At 59.3% G+C, this 11,753-nt stretch overlaps 1 protein-coding gene across 6 annotated transcripts; it reads right to left on the bottom strand.

The window, feature by feature from the left end:
* Positions 1-603: 603 nt before the first annotated feature.
* SPRED3 (sprouty related EVH1 domain containing 3) lies at positions 604-11,580 on the bottom strand. Of its 6 annotated transcripts, none has more exons than XM_023649656.2 (6): positions 11,186-11,580; positions 8,511-8,691; positions 7,217-7,385; positions 7,043-7,119; positions 4,893-5,036; positions 604-4,086 (listed from the first exon to the last, which is right to left on the bottom strand). In XM_023649656.2, the coding sequence occupies exons 2-6, from the start codon at positions 8,685-8,687 to the stop codon at positions 3,421-3,423; spliced, it is 1,233 nt and encodes a 410-aa protein (XP_023505424.1). In that variant the 5' UTR covers positions 8,688-8,691; positions 11,186-11,580; the 3' UTR covers positions 604-3,420. The 6 variants fall into 6 exon arrangements, with proteins under 6 accessions (XP_023505424.1, XP_070079028.1, XP_023505425.1 ...); XM_070222927.1 differs by having other exon boundaries at positions 11,182-11,363; XM_023649657.2 differs by having other exon boundaries at positions 8,604-8,691; positions 11,186-11,320.
* Positions 11,581-11,753: the final 173 nt, after the last annotated feature.

Below are 11,753 nucleotides of genomic sequence, written 5' to 3'. Positions count from 1 at the left end.
CGGGACAAACACCAAAGTCCATGCAACGGCTAGCAAGGCCCCTCAGATCTGCCCTGTCACCTCCCCGCCCTCATCTCCTAAGTACCCTCCTCCTTGCTTCCTCCCCTGCAGCTCCCTTGCCGTCCCCCAGACTTACCAGGCATGCCCCTCCCTCACAGTCTTGCACTGGCTGTCCCCTTTCTCTGAATGCTCTTCCTGCAGACGTCCACAGGGCTCCCTCAGCTCCTCAGGGGGGCCTCCCCGACCACTCTGGCTACAATTGCCTGCACCCCCATCTCCACTTTATTTTTTCTTTATAGTATAGGTCATTTCTAACATGTCATTTGTTTATTGTCCCCTTCACTGTTAGGTTCATAAGCTCCTTGTGGGAAAGGATTTCTGTCTGTTCTTCACTGCTTTATCCCTAGTGCCTAGAACAGGGCTTGGCACATAATGGTGTTCAATAAATGTGCTTTTGAGTGACTCAATGCATACAACTCAGCTGGAGGGTCTGCTCGGGATTAAAGGTTGCAGAGGAGAAAGGAGAATTGGGGAGGAGGCTGGTTCGGCGGTTCAGGAAGATGCGCGGATGGGGGCACATCGATGCGAATAAAGAAGACAGGCTGAGACTTTGTCACAGACATTTCTTGGAGCGGATATCTCATGCCCCCCTCCCCCGATGACAAGGCTGGGTCTTTGGCCCCCATCCTCCCCCGCCACTTCAGCCTGCACTGACGATAAGATATTGAGGTCACAGACTGGCTTGGAATCAAGATCAGGAAGATAAATATCGGGGTGCCTCCCCCAAGTCTGGGGGCCAAGCATCCAATCCGAGGGGCAAGCAGCTGGGAAATTGGGCCTGGGGGCTCCAGGGTCTGAGGTCTTCCTGGCTCCCAGGATCAGCCCTCCATGCACCCCTGCTTTGGGGGTGATGAAGGGTAATCATGGATCAGAGGTGGGTATCAGCAGGGAGCAGGACTGGGAGACCTGGGAGAGGCGGAGCTTCATCCGCAGATCCCACAGCACCTTACAGCACTCTGGTCCCCGGCCCACCCCTCCCCAAAACGAGGTAGGTTAAGAATGGAGCTTCCCCCCGCCCACCACGGAAGGGAGGAGACCGAGGCACAGAGAGAGGGATGGGGACCCAGGCTGCCCCAGCCCCCAGTCCCTCCGCCCTCAGCTCTGGTGGGTCTGACAGTGATGAGAGCTGGGCAGAGTGGGGGTGGGAGGGACACCCCCCTTTTCTCTCACCCATCCCAGGGTCTGGTTGGGAGAGCTGAATGTCACAGGTTCCGGATATAATAAATAGTTAATAATTTAAAGGAAGCGTCAGAAGGATCTATCCCTCTGGCCCCCTTGACCTATCCCTTGAACCCCCACAAGGCCATCCAAGTCTGGGTAATTAAGAAAGATATGTGCACATTCCAGATGCTCGGGACCAGGGGCAGGTCCCAGGCCCACACAACAGTGAGACTGTCTTGCTTCAGGACCTTGGTCCCCCCATTCAGGCCATCAGATCTGAGGTACCCTGGAAGTCCCATGCCATTCAGGGTAAAGACACTGTGGCATCTCCCTTCCCCAGAAGAGGGGTCTGAGAGGGCCTTGAAACAGGCTTTCAAACTTTCTGAAGCAACTTCAACTCTGAGACGGAAGAGAAGGGGTTCATGGGGGTGGGGGCGGCAGCGGACATAAAAAGCTTGGACTAGGACTCAAGCTGGGGCTTGGGGCAGGGTCTACAAGGCTGTGGTGAGAGAGTGAGTGAGTGTGAATGTGTGTGTACACCAGCAGAGCCACAGCTAGCCCAAAAGTTGCCTTTGTGCAACTTAGAAAAGGCACACTTTCCTCTGAGGGCACAGCATGGCCAGCAGAGGGCGGTGGGAGCTCCAGCCCCACTCCCCGCCTTGGCCACATGCCTTTGCTTGGTGCACAGCCTGCACAATCAATCATCCATGGTTGGGTCCTAGAGATGGGAGTCGGGGAGCTCTTGGTAGTCCTGGAATCCAGGAATATGAGCTCAAAATGGTGGAGTTTTCCTCCCCTAGAGTAAAGGGCTAATTCTGTGGGATGCTGGGGGCTCAGGCTGGAGCCCCTGAGACAAGAATTCCAGAGTCTGGGACCTTGGGGGTCTCAGGGGCCCATGGATGGCCTGCCATTCAAGGGACAGCAGGTCTCAGGGAGCATCAGGCTAGAGAGGTCTGAGTGCAAAGAAATGTGGGACCTGAAGGTGCTGGGGTGCTGGGGCACCTTAGATCTGACCATCTCTGACATGGAGGGACCAAGGTCTTGCGTCAGAGACAATTCCAATGTTGTGTAGGCTTGAGCCCTGAATTTGGGGGGTCAATGGCACCTTGGGGTCATGGATCCAGTGCTCCTAAAGCACCTTGGGGTCACTCAGGGGCTGGGCTCCAAGGGGTCAGAGGTCTGGGATGCCATGAATGTCCCAAGCTGGGTTCCCAGCCTTTCGGGGATTGGGAATCTGTGGGTACAAAGAAGCCGAAGATTCCAGGACATGCTGGGGCTTGAATTCCTGGTCCAAGGGGGATTGGAAGAGGGTTATCTGTGGACTTGGGACCAGTGTCTTGGGCCCTGAGGTGTTGGTGGGCTTCAGTCCTACATCTGGGGGTACTAGGCAGCTCAGAGTCCTATATATGAGATCCGAAGTTCTTGGGAACACTGGCTGGGGATGGGTGGGTCTACAGAGGTCTTTGACCCCTGACTCCCAGAGCATCTTGGGAGTCTGACATCTGGGTCTTGGCAGGGCAGGGAGGGAGCATTCTGGAATGGGTCTCCCAAGTAATGGTGGTCAGAAAACATCTGATTGAGCATATCCAAGGACTGAGGGCATCTTAAGAGGGTTTGATGTCTCAGGGCTCCTGGGGCTACAAGAACATCTCAGATATGAGTGCCCCAAGTTTTAGGTGAGCACTCAGGGACCATTTGGGGTGATTCTGGATCCTGTGGTCTCAAGGCCTGGGAGTAACTGTATACAGGCAGGGTCAGATATTGACAACTCCTGACTAATTCGGGGGCTGTAATCTGAGGGGTCATGGCGCCAAGCATGACCAGGTCTGGGTTGGTTATTTGAAGAGGGAGTCAGGGTTCAGGGCCCTGTGTCTCTCAGGGATCCGTGTGCTGCCCGGCAGCCTGAGCTGCCGAGTCTGAGGGTGCCTGGAGTCTCCTCAGTCAGGTCGGGATGGGAGCGGGAGGGGGGGCGTACAGGGTCGCTAGAAATCAGGATGCCTGGGACCTCTTGCGCAGACATCCCAATGAAGCTGAGTCTGGGGTATCTCAGTCCTAGATTTGCGGTCCAAGTTCCAGGTGTGGGGTCTCTCAGACCAAACTCAAGCTCCAAGTTCCGGTTTTTGGGTCCGAATGGAGTCCGGGGTCCTGGACCCTCAATTTTAGGCCCTCGGTCCGGCTGCGGGACCCCCCAGGCCGTCCTCACCGCGCCGCCTCCTCGTGGCGACCCCCGCAGCCAGCGCAGCCGCATCGCGCCGCGACCCAGTGGCACGCGCGCAGGGGCGCGTAGCAGCAGAGGCAGGGCACGGCGAGGGAGAGCGCGGCCAGCGCGGCCCAGCGCGCGGCGGGGCGCGGGTGGCCTGGCTCGCAGGCGCACGGGTCCGAGAAGTCGCCCTCGGCGTCCGACAGGCAGTGATAGAGCAAGCTCTCGGCGCACCACAGGCAGCTGAGCCGGCGCACCAGCAGGCGACCGGGGTCCGGGGCCTCGGCGCAGCGGCCGCCACGGCCATCAGCGCGGCGGCGGAAGAGCGCGCGGCAGTGCACGCAGCGCGCCGCCTCCTCCGCCTCCGGGGAGGCCTTGGCCGGCGCAGGAGCCGGGCCGGGGCCAGGGGGCGGGCGAGCCGGGGGCGCTGGGGGCGCAGCCTCGGTGAGAGGGGCGGGTAGTGCAGCGGGGGGCCCCAGGGCTGCGCCCCGCAACGGGCCGGTCTTGGCGAAGCGCACGACGCAGGTGGACAGGGCGAGGGGCGCGGGCGGCCCGGCGCGCCGGTAATCTTCATAGCCGCGGCCGCCCCAGCCCGGGCCCCCTGCCCCGGCCAGGGGCTCTGAGGGCTCCGGAATCCCCGTGAACGGTAGAAGCGGAGGGTAGCTCTGCGGGACGAAGGGACAGGAGAACGAGTTAGTGGGGTGTTGGATCCCCCACACCCTACCACAATCCACAATCCATCAGTCTCAGAAGACCAGAGAATCCAAAGACGCAGCCACAGGCCTCACTCATCCTCCGATCCTGAGTGCCGACCTCCGCCTCTCAGACTCCAAGCCCTCAGCCCGCTCCTCTCCCCGGGACAGAGGAAATCTATAGACGGACAGAAGAAGCCACACCAAGCCCACACCGTAAGGACCCAGTGGTCCAGGCTCCCAGTCCTGTCCTCTCTCGAGATCCAGAAGTCCCGGCACCCAGCCCCCTCTACTCTCAGATCCAGGAGTCCTGGACCCCAGCCACCTCCTCCTTCAGGACGCAGGAGTCCGGTCCCCGGGTACTCTTTTAGCCCCTTGGATACCACGCCGCCCTCCCCCCCAACTCCGTGAATTACGCAGTCTAAAGAACTCCTTCCATGAGTCCTAGCAACCCCCTAACATACTTGACGAATTCAATGGCCAAGTCGTCCCCCGAACTCCTCTGGAATTGCAGAACTTTCTAAAATCTCCAAGAGCGCAGGAGACGCGGGAAGACCTCGCCCAACAGTCCCAACCCTCGGAGGCCCCCAAGCCCCGCCCCCTCCCCTCCTCCCCCACCCCCCGCCCCGCCCCGCCAGAAGTCAGATCAGGCATGCCCCAGAATCCAGGTGTGGTCTCTCGCCCCTCTGTGGCCTCAGCTCCCACCCACTTCGGGACCCCAGCGCCTGGCCCCATTTCACCTGGACCCCCAGACTTCCGCTGGGGGTCGGAGGTCGCACCTGAGCCGAGGAGCGGCGGCGCTGGGGCGGCGTGGCCGGCCCGAAGCCGGAGGCTGACTCCACGGTGACGATGGAGGCTGCCGCGGTGGGGGGAGGCGTCTCCTGGCGGCTGTGACTGGAGGAGGAGTCGCTGTCCACGTGGGACTGGGGGAGACGGGCGAACTCAGAGCCGGACCTCCCCGCCCCGACCCGGCTGCCGATCCCCTCACACAGACCCCCTCCCACGTCCAGCAAGGGCTCCGCAGCAGCTCTGCCACTGACTGGTTGCGTGACCTCCTCTTTGAGCCTCAGTTTCCTCTTCTGTAAAATGGGGATGCTAGTAGTGTCTATTCATAGGGTATGGTTAGGACCCACTGTATTGGGCATAACAGTGTTCTAAAGGGCAGGAAGAGCAGGAAGTGGTTATCGTTATTGTTATTAGTATTCGACCCCAGGCTTAGCTCACCAACCTACAGAACATCAAACCATCCTTCTCCCTTCTCAGAACCCCTCTCCCGCGGCCAGTCAGCCGCCTTGCTGCCTCATTCCCACGGCCACACCTGTACGGGGGCAGTTCCACCCACCTGAGATGGGTTCCTTCCCATCCAAACCGAGCTCTGCCCTTCATAAGCTGAAACATAGCTTCCGAGAACCCTCAGTTGCCTTTCCATAACTCGGGGATCGTTTCACTGTTTTCAGTAAACATTCGTTAAGCACCCACCACGTGCCAGGCGCACAAGGGACATTGTCAGGATGGGAGATGGAGTGTGGCCAGCACAGCATCTTTCCTGAGCAAGAGCTCAGGCAGTGGGAATGGTCAGCGCACCTTTTGTGGCCCCACCTGTATCTCCCATTACCCTGGCATTCCACCTTTCTGCCCAGGGACCCAGTTTAGTTCCTCCAAGTGTTTTCAGCAACTCCCAGTGTTCCCAGCAAGTACCAACTCGCATCCGACATTATGTACATTTATTCAGTCAATAAATTTATTCAACACATCTTTACTGAACACTTGGTGTATCCTGGACACTGTCTTAGGCACTGGAGATGCAGCGGGAAAGCCATAGAAGAGCCTTGCCCTCCTGGAGCTGACATTCTAGCAAGGGAGAGGGACAGTAAACTGATACATAAGAAGAGTGTCTGCTGGGAAAGCAAATCAGGGAAATAGCCTAGAAGATGGGAACAAATTAGAAGAGGATAAGGAGCACTGGGATGGCAATTTTAAACAGCTACTCAAGGAGGGGCTCAGGGAGAAGGGGATATGTGTGGAAAACCCTGAGGAAATAAGGGCATGAGCCAGGTAGAAATTTGGGGAACAGTGTGCCAAGACAGAAGGACCAGCCAGTGCAAAGGCCCTGTGACAGGAATGTGTCTGCCCTTTTGGAGTAACAGTGAGGAGGCCACTGTGGCTGGAGCAGAGTGAGCAAGACGGAGAGCAACAGAGGGCCAGATGGTGTGGGATCTTACTGTAAGGATTTTGTCCGCTACCCCGTGTAAGACGGAGCCCTGGGAGGGTTCTGAGTGGGAGATGACCACGATCTGACTTCGATGTCACTAGGGTCCCTCTGGCTGTGTGTGTGGAGCAGCCAATAGGGCATAGGAGGGGGCAGGGGACAATGAGAAGCTGGTGAGATGGTCCAGTGGGAGATGAGGGTAGTCAGTACCAGGGTGGAGCCAGATCCTGGTAGTCTTGAAAACGGAGCCAATATTTACTGACAGACTAAATGAGGGGCATAAAAAAGGAGACGAGTCAAGGCTGACTCCAGGGTTTGTACCCTGAGTCACTAGAAGGATGGACTTGTCACTGTTTGCTCCTCCATTTACTTTTCATATTTGTTCATTTTTATCGTTTATCTTTTTTCCCTGCCTCTCCACACTAGCATAGGGGCTCCAGGAGGAAGTGACTTGGTTTTGTACCGATGCATCCCCAGTGCCTAAAACACTACCTATGGACAGTGCTCAGTAAACAGCCCTGACTGAATGGATGAATGTGCTCCATCACGATAGAACAGAAAAACTAGAGTAACTGGGATTGGATCGATGCTAATAGTTTGGGCCCAAATTTGTGTCCCCAGCACGTGGCCTGGTGCCTGATCCACAGCAGGTGCTCAAGAATGTTTGCAGAACAGAAATGAACCCCTCCCTCCCAGCAGACCTGCGTCCTGGAGACTCACCGTCAGAGGGCAGGGGGTCTCTGCGGTGTCCTGGGAAGGGGAGGAGGAGGAGGAGGAAGAGGAGGGGGTGAGCGAGCCTGTGGCAGGGAGAGAGGCAGAGAGTGAGTTCCCGGGGCCCCAGATTCTCTCACCTCTCCACCCAGCACCCCACTGGCCACCACCTGTGCCACTCACCTCGACCCAGGGCGGCCAGCGCGGCCAGCAGGCTGTTCTGGAACTCATCAGCCTCTGCAGGACTCTGAAACGTCAGCCCGAACTTGCAGTCGCCCAGGCTCCAGTGATGGAAGATGGGGTTCACCTTGTTGTAAACCAGGCCTGGCCTCAGGGTACACTCCAAGGTGGTCTGGGGGGCGGGAGGGGGCCAGGTCAGACACCCATCCAGCCATGCCTGTGACCTCCCCTTAACCCCCAGCCTCTCTGCATATGCCCAGCATCCCGCGAACCTCATTTCTCCTAGGGGTACCCCTGAACCCTGATCAACACCCCAATACCACTCCTCAATTTTATTGAACACACCTCTGATACTCCAACATTTCTCCCAAGCCCCTTGAGCCCTACATTTTCCAATACCTCCCTCTGATATTCCCAATGGGAATCCCAACTCTTATTGGATCTCTCAAAAAATTACTTACCCCCTTCTGATAACCCAACATCCCCCCTTCCAAGTCAAGTGCACCCCCAAACGTTATGGAACATCTCAAAAGATTACCATTAATCCCCTTCTGATGCCTCAATAATCTCCCAAAACACTACCCCCAAAATTCTTACCAAACTCCCACAGACTTCCCCTCAGACGCTGGTCCACACCTAGCCATTCCCTCATATCCTTGCCCGACACCACAAAATTCCCTCACACCGTTTCCACTCCCCCACACTGTTCCTGCTGACCCCTACTTTGAGATGCAACCCTTCTCCCAAAGCTTTTCAGATAATTCACATCTTTCTACTACATTCCCGCCAAAGCTTCAACCTTGTCCTTCCAAATCGTGCCAGAGAGCCCCGAATATTCCTGCCGAACCCATATGTGGCATTGTAAACCCTATCTGACACTTCCAGATGGCCCCCCACCAAATGCCTCTGTATACTCAGGGCAGACAGGGGCCTCATGGTGAGGATTTCTGAGCAAGATGGAGCCACGGGAGGGTTCTGAGCAGAGGAGGGATATGATCTGAGTCAGGTGTTAGCAGGGACCCTGGAACAGACTGAGGTTGGGGGAGGGAGCAGAAGCAGGGCAAGAATCCAGTGAGGAGGCTGCTGTGACAGTCCAGCAGGTGATGGCAGTGGACAGGACCTGCTTGGTACCCCAAACTCCCAACCCTTATCCATAGGACAGATATTCACTGCCAAATTCCTTCCCACACGCCGGGGTGATTCCAGGCTGGGAGATGCCCTGGCCTCAGCTCTGCTCTCCCGGCCCCATTCCCTATGTCCCCATGCCCCCCACATCCCCACGCCCAGGGTGGCTCACTTTCTGGTCCCGGAGGCGCTCCCCGTGGATGACGTAGTGCCCCTGGCGGGTCCCCCCCTCGGGCCTGGCCCCTCGGACCCGACATACGCTCACCTGGCTGAGGCCCCCGCCCCCCACAGGCAGCCAGCCCCCACTGGAGTCATCTCGGGCCATCACCACGGCTCGGACCCGAACCATGTACCTGGAGGAGATGGGGGGACAGGGACAACATGGTCAGTGAGCTCCAATCCTGCTTGCCTATTCCTTGTTCCCCCAACCGTCACCTCCCCTCTTCATCCCTCACATCTGGATCCACGGCACCCTTGGCCACCGATCCTCTACCTTCCACCCCAACCTGCTCCCCCATCCACACTTTCTCCTCCCTCCACACCTTCTCCCCCCTCCACACCTTCTCCCCCCTCCACACCTTCTCCCCCCTCCACACCTTCTCCCCCGTCCACACCTTCTCCCCCGTCCACACCTTCTCCCCCCTCCACACCTTCTCCCCCCTCCACACCTTCTCCCCACTCCACACCTTCTCCCCCCTCCACACCTTCTCCCCCGTCCACACCTTCGCCCCCCTCCACACCTTCTCCCCCCTCCACACCTTCTCCCCCCTCCACACCTTCTCCCCCCTCCACACCTTCTCCCCCCTCCACACCTTCTCCCCCGTCCACACCTTCTCCCCCTCCACACCTTCTCCCCCCTCCACACCTTCTCCCCACTCCACACCTTCTCCCCCTCCACACCTTCTCCCACATCCACACCTTCTCCCCACTCCACACTTTCTCCCCCTCCACACCTTCTCCCCCCTCCACACCTTCTCCCCCGTCCACACCTTCTCCCACATCCACACCTTCTCCCCCGTCCACTCGTTCTCCCTCATCTACACCTTTTCCCCCATCCACTCTTTCTTCCCCATCTACACCTTCTCCCCATCTACACCTTCTCCCCCATCCACACCTTCTCCCCCCTCCACTCCTTCTCCCCCATCCACACCTTCTCCCCCATCCACTCCTTCTCCCCCATCCACACCTTCTCCCCCCTCCACTCCTTCTCCCCCATCCACACCTTCTCCCCCATCCACACCTTCTCCCTCCTCCACTCCTTCTCCCCCATCCACACCTTCTCCTCCATCTACACCTTCTCCCCATCTACTCCTTCTCCCCCATCCACACCTTGTCCCCCATCCACTCCTTCTCCCCATCTACTCCTTCTCCCCCATCCACACCTTGTCCCCCATCCACTCCTTCTCCCCATCTACTCCTTCTCCCCCATCCACACCTTGTCCCCCATCCACTCCTTCTCCCCCATCTACACCTTCTCCCCCATCCACTCCTCCCCATCTACACCTTCTCCCCCATGCCCACCTTCTTCTAGCAGGGCTTCTTTCTTCCTCCTGCCATCTCTTTCTCCCATGCCTACCTTCTCCATAACTACCTTTTCTCCCCATACCCTCCTTTCCTTCATTTCCCCATCCTTCCCGTCCCCTCTGCCATAGCCTCGGTTTTCCACTTCCCTTCCCCCTCCTGTTCATCCCCTATCAACCCTGTCTCCTTCTTCTCCCTCAGCACAGACCCACAGCCCCACCCATCGTTCCCCCTCACAGCTGGGTGCCTGCGCATATGTATTTTCTTAGAGCCCATCAACTCAGCTCCAGTCCTCCCTACACTGCCTCCGCACCCGGCTGCCCAGGCCACTGGCTGGGTGAGAAACCCAGGCTCCCTTACCCCCACCCCTTCCCGGATTTATGAATGAGACCGGATGCAAAGCTCACTGAGTCACCCAGCAACGGGAGATGGGCAAGGAGCAGGGAGAGAATCAGAAATGGCCAGAGAGAGGCCGAAAGGGAGATGGAGGCAGAGGAAGCCAGAAACGGGCGACCAAGACACATCCAGAGAGCATTTCATTCACAAAAATCAAACCTGCTCCCTCAGGCCTCAGCAGAGGGAAGGCAAGGGGGAGAGATTGGCGGGGGGTGGGGGGGGATTGATCCCTCCTCCTCTCCCTCCCCGCCCCAGCATCCTTCAGAACCATCTTACCCCGCCCCCCAGCTCAGGGGACGTAGCCCTCCGCCCAGTAATCGGGATCAGCGTCCAGGCCCTCGCGACCACCTAGCGCAAGGACCCTGGCGTCCCAGCCTTAGGGACCCAGGGGACAAGCTCTAGCCCCTTCCCCCACCCGCAGGCTGCCGGGTTTCCCCGGCCGGTGGGGAGGGGAAGGGGCGGCCGCAGAGCCCCCAGCCCCCTTTTCTCAATGGGATGGGATTTTGTGAATGAGCAGTCACGTGACGCTGCTTCCTTTGTCCGCCCGCCTCCGCCGACAACAGGTGAAGCCGAGAAAGAGGGCAGGGGTCCCCCGCAGGGCCTAGCTGGGATGGGACGCCGGGATTTCTGGGTGCCCTACGCTCCCTACACATGTTTCCCAGGGGGAGTGGTCCCCAGAGTTCCTCAATGATGGGGGTCCAGTACGGAATTTTATGAATGGGGCGTCCTCGGAAGAAGTCCAGGCCCCCCAAATGGAGACTGGTACCCCAAATGGCTGCCGCGCAGTTTAGGGGCCCCCACCCCCTTGTCCTTCCAGCCAGGGTGTGGGGGGCGCCCTGGTGGGCAGGAGGCGCAGCGCGGTCCTGGCCGCCCCCTCACCGTGACAGGCGGTCGGTCAGCCCCCGCCCCCTCGCCCCCCTCGGCACCTGCCTGGGAGGCTCCGGCCGGGCTCCGAGCGGCGGCGACGTGGCCTCCTCCTCCTCCTCCTGTTCGCTCCGGCTCCCTCGCTGGCTCCAGCGGCGCTAGAGACGGGCACCGGGAGCCGGGGCGAGGGGGGAGGGAGGGGGAACCTGGAAGACGGGTGGGGGGGAGGGGGCGGCTTGGGGGAGGGGTAAGCGCGAGGCGGGCGCACTTGCCCGCTGGGTCCTAGAGCCCGGCACTGGCTCCAGCGAACAGCCCCCCAGCCCCCATTTTCTCAGCATCCAGAGAGGACCCCCTACTTTCCCATCCATCCGCGCCATTGGCTCTTGAGGATGTGGGGAAGGGGTCCGGGACAGGGCCTGGTCTCAAGGTTCGAAAGAGGCGAGGGTCTACGCTTAGGTTTCTCAATGGGAGGGGCTGGGTGCCTGGCAGGGTTCGAAAAGGGGTGGGGCGAGGAGGAAGCATCGCCAGGGGGCGGGGTCGGAGGACCTGGGGAGGAGAGGGTGAGGACGCCGAAGGCGCGGACCGGCGCGTGCGTCACGGGGGGCCGGGCCCGCGGTGGATGGGCCTTCTGGGC

This window comes from Equus caballus, chromosome 10, assembly GCF_041296265.1.
Source record: "Equus caballus isolate H_3958 breed thoroughbred chromosome 10, TB-T2T, whole genome shotgun sequence".
Classification (NCBI taxonomy): Eukaryota; Metazoa; Chordata; class Mammalia; order Perissodactyla; family Equidae; genus Equus; species Equus caballus.
The sequence above is the reverse complement of the archived record's forward strand: the minus strand, read 5'-3'. Positions and strand labels throughout refer to the sequence as shown.